General features: G+C 37.2%; 1 protein-coding gene across 1 annotated transcript; it reads right to left on the bottom strand.

The window, feature by feature from the left end:
* Nucleotides 1-6,936: 6,936 nt before the first annotated feature.
* sh3d21 (SH3 domain containing 21) lies at nt 6,937-22,810 on the bottom strand. Its single transcript, XM_007557230.2, has 17 exons — nt 22,505-22,810; nt 21,815-21,981; nt 21,664-21,721; nt 19,605-19,714; nt 18,863-18,953; nt 18,725-18,786; nt 18,602-18,641; nt 18,106-18,200; nt 15,775-15,876; nt 15,383-15,434; nt 11,458-11,508; nt 11,257-11,371; nt 10,247-10,415; nt 8,884-8,958; nt 7,838-8,037; nt 7,586-7,649; nt 6,937-7,449 (listed from the first exon to the last, which is right to left on the bottom strand). The coding sequence occupies exons 1-17, from the start codon at nt 22,506-22,508 to the stop codon at nt 7,417-7,419; spliced, it is 1,488 nt and encodes a 495-aa protein (XP_007557292.1). The 5' UTR covers nt 22,509-22,810; the 3' UTR covers nt 6,937-7,416.
* Nucleotides 22,811-24,136: the final 1,326 nt, after the last annotated feature.

The raw sequence follows: 24,136 nt of genomic DNA, 5'->3' as shown, positions 1-24,136 counted from the left end.
ATAAAACACAAGAGATCAAAGACATCTATACTGCCAATATAAAGTTCAAATTTAAAGGTCTACTTGTGAAACACAAGTTTAAAAGCATTCTTTCTTAGGTCGTGTGTTGCTTTTGTGAGATGCATGAATGTCACTTGAACAACACAAAGCAGAACGCCTTTCATTCTCCTGTCACTGTTTGTAATTGAGCCACAGCAGTTCTTCACCTTGGGGGGGTAGAAGCTGTTTAATTAAAACACCTTATGGAATTAATGTGTGAGAGTTTCTTAGATGATTGTAAGCTGTCAGAAGTGCTTGATAGAGGTTGGTCCAGATGTGCACCTAGATAAGATGTAGATAAGAATTATAAGTGAGTAACGACTTCTGGGAGACAGTAGTTTTATGTTTAATTTGTATTATTTTGTCATTGTCTTTGAATCATATATAAAAACCTTGTTTCACAGTTTTGTTTTGTTTTATTGTTGTTTTTTTTTTTTTTTTTTACAGAGATCGAATGGGTCCTTTTGGTATATTATTATACATATGCCTGCTGCCAAGGCATGAAACAGCATGACGTCAGTGGCACAAGTATATTCTGGTTTTGTGTTAAACAGTCCAAAGTTGTTGTTTTTTTTTTTGTTTAAAAGAGAGAGAGAGATTTTTTTGGGCATAGTTGCTCTCCAACAGTCAGATTAAAACAGTGCTGATCAGGTTGGTTTATGTTGAGTTTATGGGGGTTTCTTATAATGTTTGACTGCTCACTCTGCTGTCTGTTTAGCTCAGCATGCCTTTGTCTACTCTTCTGTTGCTGCCGCCAATAAACGATTTTAACTCTTATGCTAAAGTTTATGGAAAGCTTGATTACTGCTCCTGCCTAATATCACCCGTCAGTTTCTTTCAATGCATCCTACAAAATAAGTGTTGATAAGAAGATAGTGCTGATCACATGATTGACAAACAGATTTTTACATTTCTTGTGCTGGTGCTCCTTCTGAAGTTCAGCTCCTGACTACACATTCACAGCTGATCCCTGGCACAAGAGCCACTGAGTTCATGCTCTTATTAGATGCGATTGCTCAGTCTGACACACCCGATCCAGGCCAGCCACAAACAAAGATGATGCTCTCCAAATTTTCCTTTTGTTGTCTATAGCTTGTGAGCAGCCCACACATTGTTTCAACACAATGACTTGTGTCAAAGCTCTGTAATGTGGTTTTGGGAGGAGTGGGTTATTATCGTTCCCAAAGCTCTGATGTTCTGAGCTTGGCGGATCCAGGGAATTATGAGGTCAGATTTCTGAAGGCCAATATCACTGAAATGTGACGAATCTGTCCGACGTGAGCAGAAATGATTTAAACTGATGCAACAGCCGATAGACTTGCAGAACCCCAGATGATTTGCCCACACTGAACGGATGTTTGCACACAGTTAATCTTCAATGATTTGTTGACTTCCAGGAAATGGAATTATGAAGTGTTGGCTCAGCAGCAAAGCCTTACACAGAGACTCATTCACTAAATAGTCAGTGTATGGTATTTGTCAATGTTCTTTCTCTCTGCCATATTGATAGAAGAAACGTGTTTTGTTCTTGCATGAAAACACTGCATGAGTTCTTGTTGTGAATAGGGCATAGACGAGAACCCGCCTCTAGTCATCCACAAATATAGACCATGCTGAAGGAGCTGCAGAGCTCAGGTTAGCCTTAGCTGGTCTTCTCTCTGTTGAGGTCTTTCATGTCAGTTAACTGGCATTAATAATGCAGTAAATGGCAGTAGTTTTTATTTTTTTATGTGAACATACATCAAAATTATGTTCTGAATATAAAAGATATTTCATTTACAATTCCAGCTTGAATTGATTTGGGTTTTTTTTTCTAAATATCTGAAATATTTTACATTTCATCACTGTTTAAGCACCCCCTATAAAACCCATTGGAGTTGTTTAAAATTCCACCAATGCACGCTGCTGAACTGTCATCCTTGGGGACTTTTAGTATTTCTCAGACAGAGCCAAATATGTGTAAGCTGTTTACTGTGATTTATTATCGTCCCTGTTGGCTCAACAGCATTCCTTATTGCTGGGAATGTAAAACCGCTTAGAAGATGGTGAAAATGTCAAATCCAGGGGGAATAGAGTTTTATAGAAATGTTACTTTTTCTACACATCAACCTTCACAAATATCAGCAAAAAAGGAGCCTTGCAATTATCTAATCTTTAATTGCAATTGTATAATCTCCTGAAAACTCAACATTTATTGTGAGTATTTAGTAGGGGGAAAGGATCCATGGATCCCACGCGCTGAGGCACAATTGCATTTGACCAAGTACTGTAAGTGCCACAGGTTATAACACTCTTAACCATTACTAATGTTGAATAAAACTGAAGCTCTCAAGTTGATCATTGTCTAAAAATCTTTAGTTTGTTAATTCCATGAGATGTAAATTTGACTCAAAGAAGATGGTTTTGGTTGATCTCAGTCAGAAATAGCTACAAGAAATCAGCCACCTATTATGTGTCCATATAATAAACACATATTGTATGTGTCTATTTGCAATACAAAATGTAAAAGAGCTGAAACATTGACAGACTGCACTGAATAAGGACCCAGGTTGATCTTGTCACCAACATAAGTGAAGAGGATGGGCATCATGGATTTACAAAAATCTCCTTTAGCAAACATTCGGTCTCATCCACATATTTCTTGAATTTGGAAAAAAATGTTCTCAAACAAATTAATGGGAGATGTGTTGCAAGAAAATAAAATTTTAAAACGTTTTTTTTTTTTTGTGGCTTTCATCTTTCATAGAGGCAAACAAAAGCACAGTGGTTCGTCCAACTGATCCGCATTTATGCTAATTTTCTCCAGGTCTTGCGTGAGAGGAATATAGCAAATAATCAACTTTCAACATGGGCTTTAAGAACAGTCTGTTCCTGTGGGCATTTTGGAAGTGGTCTGCGTCTGATAAGCTCCAGGTGTTGCCCATATGCGCTTAACTTTAGGCAGAGGGTGGTACTTATTGGAGCACAATCGTTTCTACCGTTTGGAGCCAAAACCATATCTTTAAAACTTGTGGTGAAGCTGTTTCGGTCCAACTCTGATGTTAAGGAAACATTTTTCCCCATACTGTGATGAGTGAAAAAAAATAAAAATACAAATCTTAATATTTCTCCTAAAGTTGGAGCCAAAGTTATGACTCTCTGATTTATTTTTTCAGTGAGATAAATTATCTTTTCTAACTGGTCAACGTTGCAAACCTCCAAAGATCATTTGCCACAGCTTTAGTTTTCAGTCTGTGACAAGATTTAACTCAGCTACACATCCTCACGTTACTATGATTTTTTTGAAAGCATGGTTACTGCTGCAAGATCGTTGCTGTCAATCCGACATGCACAGGTCCTTCTCAAAAAAATTTACATATTGTGATAAAGTTCATTATTTTCCATAATCTAATAATAAAAATTAAACTGCCATATATTTTAGATTTATTGCACACCAACTGAAATATTTCAGGTTTTAATACTGATGATTTTGGCATACAGCTCATGAAAACCCAAAATTCCTATCTCAAAAAATTAGCATATCATGAAAAGGTTCTCTGAACAAGGAATTAACCTAATCATCTGAATCAACAAAGTAACTCTAAACACCTGCAAAAGATTCCTGAGGCTTTTAAAAACTCCCAGCCTGGTTCATTACTCAAAGCCGCAATTATGGGTAAAACTGCCGACCTGACTGCTGTCCAGAAGGCCATCATTGAAGCCCTCAAGCAAGAGGGTAAGACACAGAAAGAAATTTCTGAACGAATATTCTGTTCCCAGAGTGCTGTATCAAGGCACCTCTGTGGGAAGGATTTAGTGTGGCAGAAAACGCTCCACAACGAGAAGAAGTGAGGGACCCTGAGGAAGATTGTGGAGAAGGGCCGATTCCAGACCTTGGGGGAAACAGTGGACTGAGTCTGGAGTAGAAACATCCAGAGCCACTGTGCACAGGCATGTGTAGGAAAGGGGCTACAGGTCCCTCATTCCCCAGGTCAAGCCACTTTTGAACCAGAAACAGCGGCAGAAGCGCCTGACCCGGGCTATAGAGAAGCAACACTGGACTGTTGCTCAGTGGTCCAAAGTACTTTTTTCGGATGAAAGCAAATTTTGCATGTCATTCGGAAATCAAGGTGCCAGAGTCTGGAGGAAGACTGGAGAGAAGGAAATGCCAGAAGTCCAGCATCAAGTACCCACAGTCAGTGATGGTCTGGGCTGCCATGTCAGCTGCTGGTGTTGGTCTACTGTGTTTTATCAAGGGCAGGGTCAATGCAGCAGCTATCAGGAGATTTTGGAGCACTTCATGCTTCCATCTGCTGAAAAGCTTTATGAAGATGAAGATTTCATTTTTCAGCATGACCTGGCACCTGCTCACAGTGCCAAAACCACTGGTAAATGGTTTACTGACCATGGTATTACTGTGCTCAACTGGCCTGCCAACTCTCCTGACCTGAACCTCATAGAGAATCTGTGGTATATTGTGAAGAGAAATTTGAGAGATGCAAGACCCAACACTCTGGATGAGCTTAAGGCCGCTATCGAAGCATCCTGGGCCTCCATAACACCTCAGCAGTGCCACAGGCTGATTGCCTCCATGCCACGCCGCACTGAAGCAGTCATTTCTGCAAAAGGATTCCCGACCAAGTATTGAGTGCATAACTGAACATAATTATTTGAAGGTTGACTTTTTTGGTATTAAAGCACTTTTCTTTTATTGGTCGGCTGAAATATGCAAATTTTTTGAGATAGGAACTTTGGGTTTTCATGAGCTGTATGCCAAAATCATCAGTATTAAAACAATAAAAGACCTGAAATATTTCAGTTGGTGTGCAATGAATCTAAAATATGACAGTTTAATTTTTATCATTACATTATGGAAATTAATGAACTTTATCACAATATGCTAATTTTTTGAGAAGGATCTGTACTCTAAAGGTCAAACATTCAGTTTATTGGGATGACTGACTTAGACTACCCTCTAGTGGATTTATGCAGCATTGCATAGTTGCTTTCTGTTATTTCATGTAAGAAGCCATTAACTGGAAACACAACACGCGTTTGACAGCCGTCACACATTTTGAAAAGACGAAACGATTACATTAACAGAGTAGTTTTTGTTTAATGACTGAATGATCGGGGTTCACACACACTAAACTGCCCCTGCAGTATGTTTAGACCAACAACTTGAGCCGAATCAAACTCTCGTGGAAACTCTCGCGAGGACGGCGGTTCAAACGGACAAATGTACCAGTATTTGTCCTCAGACAAGAACAGGTTATACAAGATAAAATGGAAGAGATGCAATTTAAAAATGATTGCCTTCGACGGACAAGTGAAGGTTAGAATATTTTTTAAGTATTTACTGAAAATAAATTTGGTTTCTGTCTGAAAAAAACAATATCATGTTTGGACTGGACTCACAGACATTAAGGATTTATCAAATAATCTACATAGAAATTACCTTTAGCATGTGAATTATTTGGTTTATTTTTTACTATGTTTTTTTGTCTCAAATATCCGATCTGTTTATAATATCATAGTATGATTGTCATTAGGTGATTGTTTACTATGCCCACTCTACTGTTGTGTATTTGTGTTGTGGCACTAGCTTATTTTCAAATTACTTGTGTAAACAGTCAAATGTAAATATTAAAATGCAAACATGGACAAAGAAAATTATAAACCACATTGTTTTGGTTTTGTTTTAAATGCTTTATGATGCTTATCTAAGGTCCGTCTTTAGCTACTGTATATCTGTTGCATTCATCCAACATCTGCCCTGTTAGTGTTGAATTCTAAAAAAATAAGGATTTCACCCAATTCTCACCTGACTGTCTTACTTAGCATTTGTACACTTAAACAGTGTAGATTAAGTTTATGTTTTATTTTATTTTATTTTTTTGCTGCTTCAATTAAAGTGTATCATGAAGACAATATGATCAAATTTAGTCTGATAGTATTTTTAAATTCCTCAAAACCTGATGCATCTCCTCTTTTAAAGTGTCACATATCTTTAAAATAAAGTACAGCCATGTGAGTTGACTTTTGTTGTCAAGTAGCCAAATAATTTAGCATCTTAGTGTTAGCAACTGTTCGCCCACATTTTCTGAGAAAACAGTAAACATGCTTGACAAGTTTGAAATTATCCAAGTCTTGACAGAGCTAAGCACTGAAAGGCACAGAAAAATACCTTTAAAAAAATAAAACACATTATTGAAACAAGCCAACAAATACAGAACTTCCCTGTCTCTGCAATTCTTTCAAATTTTAGAATTTTTAATTTATTTCTTTTATGTTGCATGTTATAATTATTACAAAGATGAATGTGGGATGGTTCTGTCACTCTACTAACACGTAGAGTCACTTATTCCATGGAGAGCTGTAGCTGTGATACATTTTAAACTGATTTTGAGATGCTCTCTTGTTTTACTAGCAGCAAGAGAGAACGCAAAGACAGAAATAATGATGACTTTGGTTAGGACATGTTATGGCTTGAGAGCAAAGTTCTCAAGCCAAGATGATCACTTCAAACCAAGATGATCACTTCAAAACACCGGAAGTTTGTGTTTGAAAACTTCAAACACAGAGCTAAACACTTGAGGCTTAGCAGAGATGTTTGAACGGATGGATCATAACAGAAGCACTGACTTTACTTAAAATCTGTTCATCCAGTAGGGCACTGGTTGCTTTTATTTGTGCATTAAAAAAATATTTTAAAACCCTTAAATATTCCTTTCAGTGAAGGATTTAGAACCCTATTTCTTCTCAGATGGTTATAAGCAAAAGTTATTCAGCTGTTAGTGTTTTAGAGAATTTAAAACAAAATGACTGAAAATGAGGAAATTCATCCAATTCTATTTACTTAACGTTCTCCCTTCACAGTGCTCCATCCATGTATCTGGTAAATAGAAGAAAAGTATGATCTTTTGACAGCAGTATTTGCTTTATTAACATTCACAATATTTCATTTTTATGTACAGCTGCATATATTACAAATTTCACAGAGGTATTAAAAGTAGCCTACAGTAAAAAAAAACAACAACAACAAAAACATAGCAGATGCAACAGTCAAAACATCTAAAAACATTTCTTCCAAGTATAACCCTTAAAGGACCATCAGTTATGATTTACAGCATTCAGGTGTGTAAATTACCAGCATGTTGTTTCAAAGTCTCTTCGTGAATACTGTCTTTTCGGTCCAGAACAAGTGAGCTTCTCCATGAGCTCCCCCTCCCCCAACAACAGCTTCCAGTCTAGACAGCACATGTATATTTTCAGTTTAAATGTGTTCACACAATTTCCTTTACTTGGTCTCAGTAGAAAAAAAAAAAAAAAAGACACTTTGTTGTAGTCCAAAGGAAGTTCCCAGCGTCTAACAAAGTTCTCAATCAGCATCTGAATTTAATGCTTTGTCTTCAAACTGTTCACTTCCTCCTGTATGAAGAAAGTTAGTTAGTTAGCTATTTAGAAAATTACAGTTACCTCGAACCACAACTTCTGTATTTTCTTTTCTTGTGGTAACCAGCGAGAAACAGACTGGAGCAAAATATGCCAACTATGCCTTACTGACCTGCAAAGCCAGACGCTTATTTCTCTCCTCCTTCAGTTCTTCTTTCACTTCCTGCATGTCTCGTCTTGTTGAAAATGACAGAAACAAAGATTATTGATGTGGAAAGGTCTAGATGGGGTGACTACACAACAGTGACGGATCTCGCTTTGCTGAAGATGTTTTGACGTATGAAGAAAGAGCAGATTGTCGATTATCTTTGAACACTTTTTTTTTTAAACAAGATTTAATGTATGGGGCATGAAAACGACTCACTCTTGTCGGGTTTGCAGCAGCTCTAGTGCCATCCTCAGCTCTTTGATCTCTGCTTGCAGGCTTGCCACAGTTGGTTCTTCGTCTTTATGGTTTGCAGTTTTATTGCCTGCAACCGCTTTCGGAAAAGCTGGTCGAACTGGAAGCGGAATCTTAGCTGAAAGCTCAGGCTTTGCAGGAACCACTGGGGGTTGTTCTGATACCTTTAAAGATACAAGGGGATTCTTATCACAGTGAACTGCACTTTATGTTACTTAAATACTGAGGTAATGTCAAAAGCCCACTGACGATGCATTTCGAAATATAGAGAATGAGGAAGAGAGAGCATTTAACAGTCAGGTTGGGTCTGAGCATTTCAGAATCTGCCACCATCCAAGACCAAGAGAAAATTTACACTGAACATCATTTGAAAACATCTACTATACTGATGACGATTTCCAACCCTATGTCACCACAGTGTCGACATCTTTCATGATGGCAACAATCAGCTGGATAATGCACCATGTCACAAATTTTAAATAGTCTCTGACTAGTTCTCTGTACTCTGTACTCCAAAGTCACCAGATCTCATTACAGTAGCATTTCGTACATGGTGGAAGGAGAGATCGCTGTTCAAGATTTGCTCGAAACTTACACATAGATTCTGATGCTCTGTTGGTTTGAGAGGTTGCTAAATGTGTCACTGACCAAGTAGTAAGTGGAAGACCGATACGGTCAGAACCTGCTCGCGATTCAACTCCCAGGATGCTTGACTATTAGTAAAGCATTTTATTATCTATATACACTATGACTAATACTTTGGCAACCTTTGAAACAATGAATTGAAGATAATCCCACCTTCCCAAGCAAAACATAGCTGTTTTTTTTAAGTCTAGTGTTAAAATTAAAGTGTGTGCAAACTGTAGTGAGCCTGAGTGTACAAATACATAGAACATGAAGATGCAAAATGTACAGATGCTTGAAGAGTGCAGGAAGAAAAGTCTCAAACTGGTTGGATTTAATGTTCAAATATTCAGAATCCACCAGACGTGTCAGTAAATGTTACAAACCTTTTGCAAGACAGGCAGTTTGTCAGTTTGGGGCATTTTTGGTGATGGTTCTGCATCCGTCTGGTCTGTTGCATTCTGCAATAGAGAATTAATGCAAAAATTCACTCTCATGCTTTGCGATCTTAACGAGGCGTGTCGATTGAGCAACCATCTTGAAACTCAGATGATACTTCAGAGAATTGCTTTGTTCATTTCCCAGAATTAATTTTCAGTCCACAAAGCTCGTGCTTGAACTTGTCGCTCTAAGCTATCAGAATGTTGGCAGCTCATGAGAAGTCGAAGAAAAGACAGCTATTTCTTTTCTAATCATACCTTGCCTCAATTTTTATTTTATCAATATTAAATGTTCATATGAGAACCCAAAAGTTAAGCTAGACAATTGGTCCAGAAGAGGAAAACAGTCCCTCAAAAAACAACAACAAAAACCCATTTATATCCACGTATAACTACTGACTTTGTATAAAATCAGTATACAGAATGGCTAGTAGTCATGCACTCTCCAAATCTGGTCTTTATGAAGGACTGAAAAGAAGAAAACTAGAAGAAATCTCTTTTGCATTTTGCCACCAGCCATGTTGAGGACACTGCAAACATGTGGAAAAAGCTGCTCAGGTCAAATGAGACCTAAATTAAACTAAGTGGTCTACATGCAAAACCCAATGTGTGGAGAACTAACTCTGCACAGGGGAACCATGGTGGTGGCATTTTATGCTGTTGGAGATGCTTTGCCAGCTTAAGGACAGAGAAGCTAGCCAATGTCGACGAGCTAAACACATGACCATGTTGAAAGGCAAAATGAATGGTTCAGGTCAAAGCATTAATGTACTGGGATATCTGAAAGTGCAGACTTAAAATAAATTTAGAATCCAGAATATTTATTTTGAACAGATTCTGTCCAGTATTACTAAAAAAAAAGGGGGGGGGAAGGATGGAATGGAATGGGCATCAATGTCAGTCTCTAGCTATAATTCCAGTGCAAGGTGTCTCTATGAAATGCACTGAGTGGAATACCTGTAATTCAAGACTTCTACTTGAAAACTATTAATTTAAAATCCATTTATTCAAATATATTCAAATGGCTTATTGTCCCAACGAATATTCTGATTTGGAAGCAGTTAGCTTCCCATTAGTGCCACAGGATGAGATTTAAAAAAAAAAAAAAACCCTCATAAATGGTAACATATTATTCATCATCACTGATACGCTAAGAAAGGTGACAATATTCATGGAATATTTTTGCATCTGTACAGACTGCGGTTAACACAACCCATGTGGAACTTTGCGTAAGCCCACATTGCGAAACCTTTGCATAACAGCAGACAAAGGGCTGTTGAAACAAAAATTTGTCTAATACGGAACTCACTTGTGATGTAGCACTCAAGTTTGTTGGTGGCCTCCTTTGTGGAGGCTTGGCTCTATTAGCGGTGGGATGAGTCAGCTTTTCAGTTTGCACATCCAAGCCATCAAACTGGTCGACCGCCTCATCCTCTGGCTGCTTTTGCGAGATGGGAACTGCATCCCCGTTGGTGCTACTGAATATAGTAGATAAAGATTTAAATAGTCAGGTTTTGTTTGCATATTTAAAGGTTTAAATGTAAAGTCTGAAACAATAAAGAGGACAAAAAAATGTTCAAAACATCATCATGTTTTCAAAGGAAAACCAAACTAACTTGAAAGACATTGTTTTTTTTTTTTCAATCTGCAGGTGCAGACCATGCCAGCTGAGGTTCAAAGTGCAAACTTGCTCATTCTTGCACATCTTGCTCATTCATGCATCTGGTTCAGATTCACTGTATGCGTGTGGTTAAGTTTATACGCACGCATGAAATAATTGCTACTCAACTTATCTGATCTTTAAGCTCACAGACTCATCTGATCAGATATTAAAAAAAAAAATTCCTCCAGAATGTACAGACATTAAATGATAGGCAGAAAATACTACAGGATTCTAGAAAGAACTAAAATGATGCATTTTTGTGATGGCTTCCTCATAACGTCTTCAAGGCAGAACCAGTTTTCTTTTGAGTTCAGCGTGTGTGCCTGTTGTGTTTTGTTCAGGAAACAGGAAATGAGCCGTTCTCATCTGTTTAAGTCTGATTTGACTCAGCTGAGTTTCCATTGAGCCACTAAATGGCAAGCATCCTGGCATTCTTCTGTAAGGACTCCAAGGCAACTGGTGGTGGCCACCAAAAACCTGCAATGGGATCTAAAAGCAGGGATTCTGGTGCCAGACCAAAGAGCAGAATGGGTTCCTGACATTTTCTAAAACACCAATTGTGCAGCAGGGTGGCTGGAAACAACTAGCTGCAGAAAGTCTCTAGCAACTTAGCACAGAAATTAGCAATGGAAGAGAACGACTTCTGTGTGACTTACACTGGTAAAAGCTTGTGAGGTTTTTCTTTGATGGGCGGTGGAGAGGGTTTGATTGTTGGCAGCTTTATTTTGGTTGGAGGATTGCTTCTCAAGTCTTTCTGCTCTGGTTTATCATCTGTAAAACAAACACATTGTAATTGATCTATCATCAAAAATCATGTGGTCTAATCCTATATTAGCTGAATTTTCAGTCGCATATACCTTTTGCATGTGTTTGATCATTTTTATCCATTGCAGTTGCTTCTTTTTTTGCTGGAAGAATAAAAAACAAACATTAATTTACCTGGAAGGACTCAAATATCAACTCTGCAGATCTGAGCTGAGATTCAACATTGGGCAGAATTTAATTTTGATTTTCCTGCAATACACTTTCTTTGAAAACGTTTCCCTAATTAAAATCATCTTGTTGCCAAGTTACTTCAACAGTATTTCTCTGCCAGCAGCCAACTTCCCAGGTGTGTTTCTGCTGTGCATGCACTAGCAGATCTGGAGGATGGCATTGCAACGGAGCCAACATTTTCAGCAAAGAGGTCACAGAATCCTGCATGGTGTTTTCCCCATTCTTCCTGTGTGTTAACTGCTTTAGTATTGTGAGTGTTTGAGCTGCTAAAAGTCAGCATGAGAGTTGTCACTTCTGTAGCACAGGGAACACAGGGCAAGTACCTTGCAATCCAGGCTTAAACCCCCTTTCACACACATACACACACACACCATCGAAGCTATGCACGCTTAACGGTGTATCTGAAAAATTTCTGAAAATGTATCATTGATACCCAGATTTTTACCCTTTGGTGAATAAGATGATCAAACAAGGCACACCATGTCACATCAGTATGTCTTCACACACTGCAAGCTTAACTGAGTGAAAACAACCTCGATAGTAAGATCATCAGGTTGTGCACTGCCTCCCTCTTGAAGATTCTCTACTTTTCTGGTTTTCTTTTGTTTTGGTAACTACTTTTGTAGTGCTCTCAGGTGTTATGATATGGGGAAGACTTATTTTCACGAGTACAACCAGTGTACCGTAACTGAGAAGATTTTCTGAATGATTGACTCCATTTATTTATTTATTTTTTGACATGCTAAACATTTAGAAGAAAGTCCCCATCGATACCCCGAGAAAAATCTATGCCACTCACAAGAATAACAAAATGGATTTAATATTTTTTTTGTAAGTAAAAGTTTGTATTTAGTGTTAAAATAATTTGCCGCATAGTGTGGTTTTTAAGCTCGTCTCAATTTCAGGTCTGTGGCTGGATATGAAAATTGTTGTTCATCGACTCGCTGCCGTATTTGACAGAGCTCGAGTTATTTTGTAAGAAAGGTAAAGAAATAAGATATGTTGCACTGGTAGATATTTAATATGCAAAAAGACTTGCAGCACGCTTTTCAAAAAATAAATTGTTAAATAAAAAAGGACAACTATGCATTCTCTGTTTTACACTTCACAGTTATGCACTCACTATTTTGTTTCAAATACTCAACTACACCCCTTACTAGAACTGCCCTCTGGGTAGTGAGCCACATTACCCGCCACTTACACAAAGTATCGGAAATTATCAGTCCAAAAGAGAAGAATAAGTTTCAAGAGAAAATATGTCACAACTACTGTAATAATTGAACTATCAAACTGTTAAGTGTGCAAGAACTGGAGGTGATGTGAGAGAACCTAAACACAGGCCTGGATCTATAATGTTCACCTCAGAAGCACAAAAACTGCTGAGCATGACCAAATTATGCTTCATTACAGATGGAACAGTCGAAATAAAAAGCGGACAACTGCACGGTTTTAAGACAATAGCCCTACCTTGGCTGCTCAGAGCATTGTGCCACATTTCCCTCTCAAGCAAGTCATCCACAGAGCAGTAGTGGCTCAAACGCTGGTTCTATCTGGCTGTAAAAATCTCTGTGACAGAGCTCTCGACTCCCCCTCCGCCCCCTTGTTTCCTCCAAGACTCCTGAACTGTGTCACATGATCAGTTTAACCATCCCCCAGTCTTACTACGGTCTGAGACATCCTGTGAAATTGTGATACCGCCTTGCATGATATGAAATTATGATGACGTATTAAGAGGTTAGTTGGTAAAACTTGTGTAAAGCAACTCGGTAACATGCCTCCTAGCAAATGTTTTAAAGATGTCTCCTTTAAATGTGCTACCATAGGAGAGAGTTTTGTAAACAAACACATTGATCATTTTTGATTATGTGCCACATGTGCTTCAGACCACAGTCTTACATTATAACACATCCTGCTTTGAGGTACCTTGCGATCCAGTCTGTAGATGAGCTTATTTAAATGTGTCTAAATGTGCTCTCATTACTCTGTTGAACTCGCTAAACAATAAAATAATACCCGTATAACCTGTTTAAATAAATCAAGTTTGAAAATTATTTTTTTTTTTCCACCACAGACTACAATACATTTAATTTGAACTTTGTAAGCTAGACAATTATGTTGTTCATATTTGTGAAAAGGTAAAAAATGCACATTTTTTCAAAAATCTGAGTGTGATTTGCATACATCTTGTTATCAAATCTATGCACAACAAAGTTTTGCTGCAATTTCAGTGCCAAGTCTTTTTGGGTACTTCTCTTCAAACTTTGCACATCAAGAGGCAGATTTTTTTTTCTCTCATTCATGTTTGCAGAGTAGTTCTAGTTTAGTCAGATTGAATTGAGAACATCTGTGAGCAAGAAATCCCAACCATTTCCACATGATCATTTAGGTTTAGGATTCTGATGAGACCATTTGAACACCTGAATATGACTTGATCCAAACCATGTTACTGTAGCTTTGGCTGTATATTCAACAACCCTGGTTGTTGTTCTGCTGGAAGGTGAACACCAGCCTTATGTCTTCTGAAGATATAATTTAGTTCATCTTCCCATCAACACTCTGAGCAACTCCCCTGTCCCTGCAAAAGAAAGCCATCCCCACACTGTGATCCTTATAAGATCATGTTTCTTCATGGAGATGGCATGTTAACGTTTTTCCTCCATGTGTAGCATTTTGCATGTAGGTCTGAAAGTTATTTTGCCGTCATCTGATCTGGGTATGCTGTTCCACATTTGGCCTCCCTACGTGGATTATGGTAAATTGGAACTGGAATCTTTTCTAGCTTTCTTCCAACAATAACTTTCTCCTTGTAAATTGTCCACAAACATAAGATAAGTGGTGCGCATGTCTAATATCTCTGCAGCTCCTCTAAAGTTTTTCTTGTTTTTATTTTTTTTGTGACTGGTTCTCTGATTAATGCCTACCTTAATCAACCTACCTGTTTAGACAGAAAACCACGGATTGGCAGGTCTGTAGTCTGATACACTTCAGTCCAACTACTGATGGATTAAACTGAGTTGAACAGTGTATTCCTCAGTCATTATGATGCTTTTCCTTCTCTTACAAAACTGAGTCCATCACAAAACAGCTGTATATGAGATTAAATTGCGTACAGTTTGACTCCTGCATACTTCTGAAGTGCGTTTTGCTTGACCTCATTTAGGGGCATGAAAAGGCTGAATGAATACGTGTTATACAAATATTCCTTGTGTCATTTTCCTCCAACTTTAGCAATGTGCTATTTTGTGTTGATTATCAGATAAATTAAAATAAAATAAAATGCATTGAGGTTTTTGTTTGAAATTCTAGAAAGTATTCTTAGAAAGCTTAAAGGTCATGAATACTTAATCAAAAAATAAAATAGTGTTTTTAATCCCCGATGAATTAATTGTTGGAAGAAAAGTTTATAGATGATTCCAAACAGGAAAGCTCCAAAGCAGCACAGAGAACAACATCTTACAACTTGCACCACTACGTCTCATCTGCACTTTTATAAAACATCATCTCCTAGGAGAATAAAGGAATGCAATAACTACGTGAGTCAGGACTTGTTCTGCAGTCCTGACAAACTGTGAATCTTGCTTCCAAGTTTAACATCTGCTCAGAAAGCAGTTCAACCAGGTCCAAAAGAATAAGCCCACAGTCAGACCCAAATATTCAGAAATATTAACGCCAACTCTCCAAAAAAGTGTCAAACATCATAACGCCAACTCTCCAAAAATGTGTCAAACATCATCTGCTGTTATGCAGCTGGGTTCCGTCAGAACAGAAAACATGCTGTTCTCTTACCTGGGAGTTTTATAGTGTTTCCTCGAACAGGTGGTTGGTTTGTGATTCCAGACTAGAAGAGAAGAAACAGAAACTTAAAATGGGTTTCGTTCTGGGTCTTTTGGTTCGTTACAAGCAGCTGCACAGTTTTTCCGCAGTGGGAAATTTCCAGTGAGTAAGTGTAAAGAGGAGCTTGAGTCATAACGGGCTGCAGACCTCCTAAAGCGACACTATGGATCAAAATAAAGGGATTAAGCACCAATTCCAAACAATAAAACTTATTATTAAACATGTTCATGGTTTCGTGCTGATACAACAGGATGTTTTAAGCCCTTCTGGCTAGACAATGTGGGAAAAAAAAATAAAATCCACACCAGCTGTGATCTGTTTGCTGTGGTTGTGTGTTTACTCACTTGCAGAATGTCTTTTGGTGGTAAAATCATGACAAAGTTGTCAGGAAAGAAGCCGTGGCGGCCGTTCAACTCCCCCTCCCACCAGCCTTCATCTTCCGTTTCCTTTAGAACAAGATTAAAGCGACACATTAGAGCCCCAGTGTCCTTTGGGAGGTTAAATCGCTGAACACAAGAGTCTCAAAAGGTCAAACAAAATACAAATTCCTTATTATTTTATGAGACGGGGGGGAAAAAAATCTACTTTGCTAACTGCTTCATGTCAAAAAGTGTGTCCTGACAAATCAGTTCCAGTAGTCTATATAAGGGCCCTGTTTTTTTTTTTTTTTTTAAACATTACATACTATGATATTTCTTGGTATTTAGGATGTCAGATTGGCTCTTGCTCTGGCTGACTCAAGTGAGTTTCCTGAACTAAATTAAAGTTGCTCTGCACCATTACCCATTTGGAAACAACAGTGAAATTTTAGGACTGCACTATAATTTCACTGTTGCCAACTGCTTTATGATTAGCCAAGCAAAAGACAATTGTCTGATTGCTTTAGAGAATCATAAATAAAAAAAAACTATTATAAGCTCCTAATTAAGTCCAGGAAATTAAAGTGTTCATTTTTGTAAATCAATTACATAGATTTCAATGCATTAAAAATTTTAATATACTTTTACGGAATTTATTTGTTTAATTTTTTTTTTTTTTTAACATACATAAGTCCCAGGCTGAAATCTGTTTATTGTGTTTCAAAGATGCCTTTAAATCTGATTCCCAAGCTCCATCCATAAACAATGGCCATGAACAACAAAGCTGCCTTCCTTGGCACACTGGGGATTCATTTTTGCTTCAAAAAAATGACAGGACACTGGAGAAGACTATTGTTGTGGGCAAGTTGTCCAAAAAGGTGTTAGTGTATCACAGAATATATTCAAGCTGAAAATACTATCTCAATGCTGGACATGTTGCAGCAAGCAGCGCTGATGTCAGTATCCACAATTTCTAAATAACTATTTTTTCAGAGAAGTTGCATAAAAAGTAAAATAAAATCAGATTCCTGAAACACTCGAAAGCTTAAATGATATAATAGTACTTTTCACTACGCTGGTGCATAAATAGCCTAAATAATATATTAAAAATAAATATCTGCTTTTGAGCTCAAATGCAAATTTACTCCAAAACTTGGCAGTAATAAGGGGTTTGAATTGCTTATTCTGTTTTTGATTAAATACTATTAAAAAAAGACCTATTAGCTCGATTAACAAATTTTAATCAAGTCCCACCGCTGCATCTTATTGAGGAGATTTTAAATAACTGCACTGTCTCCTCTTCTCTCAACGATTTCACACTATACTCCGGCAAACATAGCGATACATCAGTACCACCATTATAAGACAAGCCCCACAAATGAGGGCAAACACTTTTCTCTGTTTAGGAAATAACATTTCTTGTTGCTTCTCATCGTTAGACCCACGTCATAGACGGACGAACACTAAACAGTGGAGTGAACAAACTTTGAGAGTCTTATGTGTTTTGTCACCAAGGAAATGCTGAATAGTTTATATGAGAAACAGAAAATAAAAATAAAACCAAAAAAAATAATAAAAGTATCTGGAAGTATCTTGTGTCTTCCACATAAAGACGACATTCACTCTTTATGGAACAAGTCTGTAATAAAAAAAAGAAAGAAGAAAAAAAAACCACTTCCCAACATGTGTATGCTTTTCCATATTTGGTCACATAGCAATCACAGACGTAAATATATTTTCCTCTATTTTATGTGAAAGAAAAGACAAAGTAGCGCCCTTCTGTAAAGTGTGTGTGCATGCGTACTTATTAAATAATTTATTACAAAGAATTATATTGAAACCTACAAAGATGTGTTTATTTTATCTTTATCTCATCACAACTTCAACTCCGATGTTTTCTTTTTTTATATGAAGGTTCCTGTAAATTTTTGTAAAATTTTTGATGAATTGCCAAAAATATGAAAGTACTTCAGCTATGAAAGGTTACAACCTAAAATGTTTTCAGTAAGTAAAAAAGTCTTAATAACTGTTTTTCTTTATTTATTACAGTATTAAACTTGGTTCTGTTTTCTTTTCTCTTATTTGATCTCTGTACAAATAATTTTTTTGTCTCATCACAAGCTTGTCCCCCCGCCTAGGTGTGAAGGTGCCATTTTTATTTCCTTGAGAGAGAAAAAAACTGGTTTTTCCTGTTCAACGTGACAAGTGATGATAAACACAGAAGCTACCACAAAGAGAAACAACATTACAAGGAAGGGAGGACTGCAGGTACACCATGTGAGACATTCTGTGAGGAAAAGGACACGACGCTCAAACCTTGTTCAGAATGGCTACAATGTTCCCCTTCTTCAGTTCCAACTCATCTGGTGCTGTGGCCTTATAGTCAAACATAACCTGGCAATACTCCACACCTTGGAGAGAAACACGAGAGATAACATGATCTAGAAAGCTGAGAATTATTTTAATTATGTGACAGGAAATGAAGGTTTCAACACTGATGACTGATTCCATCCGCTCCCGGAATCACGACAATAACAGCTCAGACTGTAAATGTTGGTGACTAACTGCAAATGAAGGTCATAAACCTTCAGCCTCTCTGATATTTCATTCTGTTGTCTATTCTGACAAATCAAGCCACGACTCCACCTAGATCACACACGAGTGAAATCATTGTCAAAGTTTGTGTCTGACTAAAAATAACCTGTTGAGCTGCTTTCAACTGGTGTTTAAAATAGAAAGTGTGTTAGCCGCGTTTATGGACAAACAAAAGCCTTCAGGCAGCTGGGAAGATTTAAGGAGGGTAGGAACTCACGGTTCTTTGCCTTGTTTCTCACACTGGCTCGCTGGGATATCTTTATAGGAAAAGAAGGAATATAATAATTAACAGAATGACAGTTCACAAAAGTTCGAGTGATCTTATTTGTGGTAGACATACATCTTTGTTAAACACAGCCTCTGACAGTTTAGGCCTGGCCTTGGCCTCGTTTTGCTTCGCATCTGTTGGAAAAATATCAAAATTAGATTTGGAGAGTACGTTAAAAGAAAAAGCATAGCAAATTGTTTGGCTACCAACCTTTGGGGGAAACAAAAATTTCTTTGACAAAATTTGATGGAAATGCTCCCAATTTGCCATTTTTCAGGCCCATCCACCAACCATCTTCAATCTGCCGTTTAAAAAGAGGAAGAAAGGGAACAGGTAAATGTTTTTGATTAATCTTACATACCCACATTGACGATAAATATCTTGTGTGCATTCCAGAGATTAAAATCTGTCCAAGCAGGTTTGTCTGATGATTCCCAGAATTGACACGTACAGATTAAGTTTGTAAATGTAAAAAAAAAAAAAAAAAAAAAATGCTTTTGACTTAAGAATAGAGTATGCACTTTCAAAGCTGTTACAATACAAATACATAATTTCCTATGTTATAATCAGTATAGAATTGCAAATAAATTTAATAGGCATACATTAATCTATTTTAATACACTGAGTCTATGACTTTTCAATCTTAATTATTGTCACTTTATTGTTAAAGGATTTACTTATTTACATGCAGCACTTTTGGACTTCCATAGAAAAATAATTGCCCTCTGAATACCAGTGGCATTTGACACAATATTTAAAGGTTTCATTTGCATGAAATGTTTAGGATTTTGCTTTAGGAACTCACTTGACAATTGTTCTTTTTCTGGGCAGCTAAACAGTAGTTAAAAGTTTTGGGGCAATGTTTTATCCACTTAAAAATATCTTTCAGCTACAGCAGGCTGGGCTTTCAGCCTAAATGCATCATGATAGTTGAAATAAAACATCGTTATACCTCTCTGATGATCTCCAAGGTTTCACCGACTGCCAGCTCCAACTCGTCTTCATTTTGGGGAGTGTATGCAAAGGCGACCTCACATTTCCTGGTCTGAACCGCATTCTTTGCTGAAAAAGATAAGGTAAATAAACAAGAAGCCATATCAGTAATCACAGATTAATTTAAAAAAAATAATCCTTCAAAGTCGCTGCTTGTTTTCATCTTCCCCAACCTTCTCTATACAGTATATTACAATTGGCCTTTGTGTGAGCGGATGTGGCTGCATATATTTACAGACGGCTTACTGCCCTCTCGGTATGACTCTCTTCACCGCAGCGACCACAGTGTTTAACACGTCTTTTTTTAGATTACAAAAGACAAAACTAAACAACTCCACTGCTTTTTCTTCTTGGTTTATTTTAAGTTGACTGGTGTGCAAACTTAGAAAACTGGCATATTTTGGGAAATCAATAAAATCGTTCAAAACTGTCCGACAGGGAGAATTTGGATACCAAGTTAGGTTTTGTCAAATTATCACTGATATTTCCACTAGGTATCACAGAGGGCTTATAGTAAATCCTTGTTTTAGTTGATTTTAGTATTTAAAACAATCTGAAAATCTTCATGTAAGTGAAATACAAGCTGTGCTAGTTAATATCAAATATCTACACTGGACCATTGTCGAGTTTGTAGTTTCCTCTGCTGAACGTCTGTGTCACCATTAGCGCCTGAAGTGGTCGGGTTTGTCTGCCTGGTCAGCTAATTGTCAGTAGGCTACTCCTAGGTAGTTACCAAACAAAGAGATTTGTAACAGCACAGGAATGCTCCGTCCTCAATGCCTTTGCATTTGACTGACTAGTCTCAGTAAATGAGGTGGATAAATACAGTCAGAAGACTTAACTACTGATCAGTTTGATTAAACCCACTGGGTGGTAATTCAAAAAAAAAAAAAAAAAAAACTAGGTCACCTGGAGCTCTGCTATCAACTTGAATCAACAGTACAAATAACTTCACTTAATTGATTCACTATGAAATTAAAAATGAAAGCAGAACATTTTGTTTTGGCAGTGTGAAAATGCTTAGCCAAGAGAAAATTTGGATTAAGCAAATATTGCATTTCTTTCAATATGTTAAGCTTTTTTTTTGTCATTTGACAAAACAGGGAGGGGATGGGGGGGGAGACACTACGCTACCTGAACACACCAGAGAAGTGATACAGTCATAGGTCCTGATTTTCATGCTTCAGAACAAGTTTATTGGGCATATTTGTGTTTTTTAGTGCAATGTCTTTCATTTTTAAAACATTTTGTTTGTAACTCAATGTTAGTTAAATGGATCAAAAGGTGAAAAAAAAGCAAAGTATAAAACAAAGTCAAAAAAGCCCTAGGTGCTTTCAGAACCACTAAAAAAAAATCAAAACTAAGTACTTAATTTGAACAAAAAATTGGACTGAGATACAGAGACATATTTCTTGTTGAGGGGCAAACAGATCAGAGGGGAAACTTTGATTTTGGTTTGACTCTTTTTAAAAAAAATGTTAAAATAAATAAATAAAGCCATAAGTAAACAACAAATTGAGCTTTTTTATATATATTCGGATGCCCTCTGTGCTTCACCCTGGACATAATTGTTAATTTATAAGTAAAATGTTCTTGAGATGAGTCTCATAACGCTACTGACAAAAGTAGGATTTTAAAAATTGCTCCTTGTCAAAAAATAAACATTTAGATGTTTTTTTTTTTTTATGTTCTATATACTTTATATTTGTCCTGTCATGTAGACATTTATGGGACAATGCTTCTTCTGTGTACAGAATAAATACACAACTATTGTGGTATTGTACGCTTAATTAGGTGATTATAAGGAATATAAATATGAGACACTGCTAGCGTGTCTCATATTGATCATTTCAAATGTTAAAAGGCAGACGTACCAATTTTAATTTACTGCTCATCTGTTTTTGACCACAGCAAACATATGTAAAAAATATCATCTTAAAGGGAAAATTGATTAACTATTTTCTCTTTTTCAAATTCTTAAGTGTTTGCAAGAAAAGTAGAACATTTTAATTTCATACGTTTTCTGATGCTTCGTGGTTCCCTCATGCTGTCTCCCATCAAATAGACAGGAATATCCTGCATTGGAAAAGACAAAGTGAAATATTTAGTGCATGTGCAGTTAAAAACACATGCACCCGCAAAATGACACTTCCCAGTGACTCAACATACTTTGGCAAAGGTTGCTGGGAAAATGCCTCTCTTCCCCCTCAGCTCTCCTTGGAGCCATCCGTCTTCGTTGGCCTTGGTGACGTTTGTGACCACTTCGCCCATCTTCACCGTTAGCTCGTCACTCATGGTGGCCTCAAAGTCGACCAGCACCAGCACCTCTGTAGAGACTTCACAAATGGGGCAGAAAATTAGAGGCGTCTCACAATGGCTGTGGCCTCACAGCTGATGCGTCCTGACACTTCAATATCTAGACAAACCTCTTTAAAGCACTCGAGGTTACACAGGAGTCAGTGTGGAGTAGCTGACAGAATTTCTAGGTTTCTATTTTTTTACTTGCAAAACTCACTTTTAATGTTAGTACTCTCCAGCAGCATTAACATGACACATTTAAATACTAAAACACATCAGCGAGAATGATCTTTGGAATGAAATGGCAAAAACAAACAAGTATATTGAGGTGATGTAATGCGGTGTAGTGGCATTTACCTACAGTTTAAAGACTTTAGTTTCACTTGCAAGTCAAATTAAAGTACTTATCTTACATGAGCAATATTTCTTCAACTTCATTCTTTCATTCCTCAACTGTTGCCCTCCATGCTTAAGGCTCAACCCATCCCCCAGGAAAAACTATCCACAAATTATTAAAAAAAATATGAAATACCAATCGGCATAATGGCAAAGCTGACTCACCCATGTTGTTTTTTTGTCGTTCTCCCTGGGACTGAACTGTATAAATCCTTCACAAAGCAGCAAAACAGCAGCTGAGCAAAAGCAGAACCGAAAGGTTGTGGTTCTGGTGTCTGACTGAGATAAATGGAACTCAAGGCCCTTCTTCCGCGTTGTCAAACATTAACATTGAGCAACTTATCCTGAGGCCAGTCATGACAAGTCAGCAGCAAGGAGTAGGACGGATTTCACATGGGCTTTACTGGAGGAGAAAAAAATAAGACAAACAGGCACAACGGGTTTACAGTAAAAAAAAGACAAAAACAAAAAACAGAAGTCATATGGGCTCCATTCAATGCATGACAATAACTTGCCTAGGGCATCTAAAATTTTAAGGCCACAAAAGTTAGAATAGGTTCTTGTATTTTACTCAACTTCCATATAAAATTAAATGAATTCAGGTAGAACAGCATTTAACTAGGTGCTGAATCAACACTACAACGCTTGAGATGACATAAAAGATTTTCCAAAGTATGTTTCTTATAAAACCACATCAATCTCAGTTAGCAGATTGTGAGACTTGCACTTCCTTCTTTGATTGTCTGAAGACAAAGCCTAGATTATCTAGTTTGAAAAAAATCTACTTCAAACATATCTGTATAAGAGTACTGTAGTTGAGACGCAACAACTGTTTCTCCAATTGATGACACTTTTGATTATTGGTATTGGTATCACAATTAGTCAAACCACGGCTCTGGCTTTTATAGGTGTGGCCACACCTGCCGAGGATCATGTAAAAACTTCAACTAGCTCCACCTGGTTGTTGCTTCCCTTTACTGTGAATGAGTCAAGTTTGACCTTTTACTTACTCTGATTATGTTTTTTCAGGTCTCTTAGAAAAGGGTTTACCAGGATATTAGCTCTTGCCCAAGTAACCTTCTTATTCACAGAGGCAGGGCCCAGAAATGCCCAAGATTTTAATGTTTTAGCAACTTGTTAAGTAATGTAGAAAACAACTGCATGCTATATGTCAACATCTTACTTGAATTCTCTTATTTTACTAATTTGGAAATTGTTTCATAAACCAATCAGCTGTGGCTGTAAATACTGATAAATGTGTTAAACATTTGAAGGGAGTAAGTAGTCTTATTATATATAATTACGACATGTTTGCAGCTTTATGAAAACCACTTTAATCATGAGAATGGGTAGTATTTTGAACTCTTTCTCCAGTTGTGCTCTTGGTTGTTGCTTCCAGTTGTGCTCCAGTTGACAGTTTTTTTGTTGTTTTTTTTTTTGTTGTCCAAAACTGACAAGTGGTAAACATTTGTGAAATCAGCAGAGCATGGTGCTGAAAGTTGCCAAAGAATGATGAGTTTATGTTTGAAATGCCAAACTCACTCCGTAGTATGAACTGAAGACAAATGTGAAATGTGAAAACAAAGTCTGCAGCTGCAGTTTGAGGTCATGAAGTGAAGATTTACATGGCAATTTCTCTGGTGAGGAAGGAAAAGTCAGAAGAAAAGTCAATGAGATCAAAGCAAACTGGCAACCTGTGGAGGGATTTAAAAGCTCTCTGTTATAAGCAATAAATACTCCAATTCTGAAAACTAAACTTCTGGCTGCATTTTGATAGATGTAATTTCTGTACTGGTT

The sequence above is a fragment of the Poecilia formosa genome, unplaced genomic scaffold (genome assembly GCF_000485575.1).
Source record: "Poecilia formosa unplaced genomic scaffold, Poecilia_formosa-5.1.2 Scaffold86, whole genome shotgun sequence".
In the NCBI taxonomy this organism is placed as follows: domain Eukaryota; kingdom Metazoa; phylum Chordata; class Actinopteri; order Cyprinodontiformes; family Poeciliidae; genus Poecilia; species Poecilia formosa.
The sequence above is the reverse complement of the archived record's forward strand: the minus strand, read 5'-3'. Positions and strand labels throughout refer to the sequence as shown.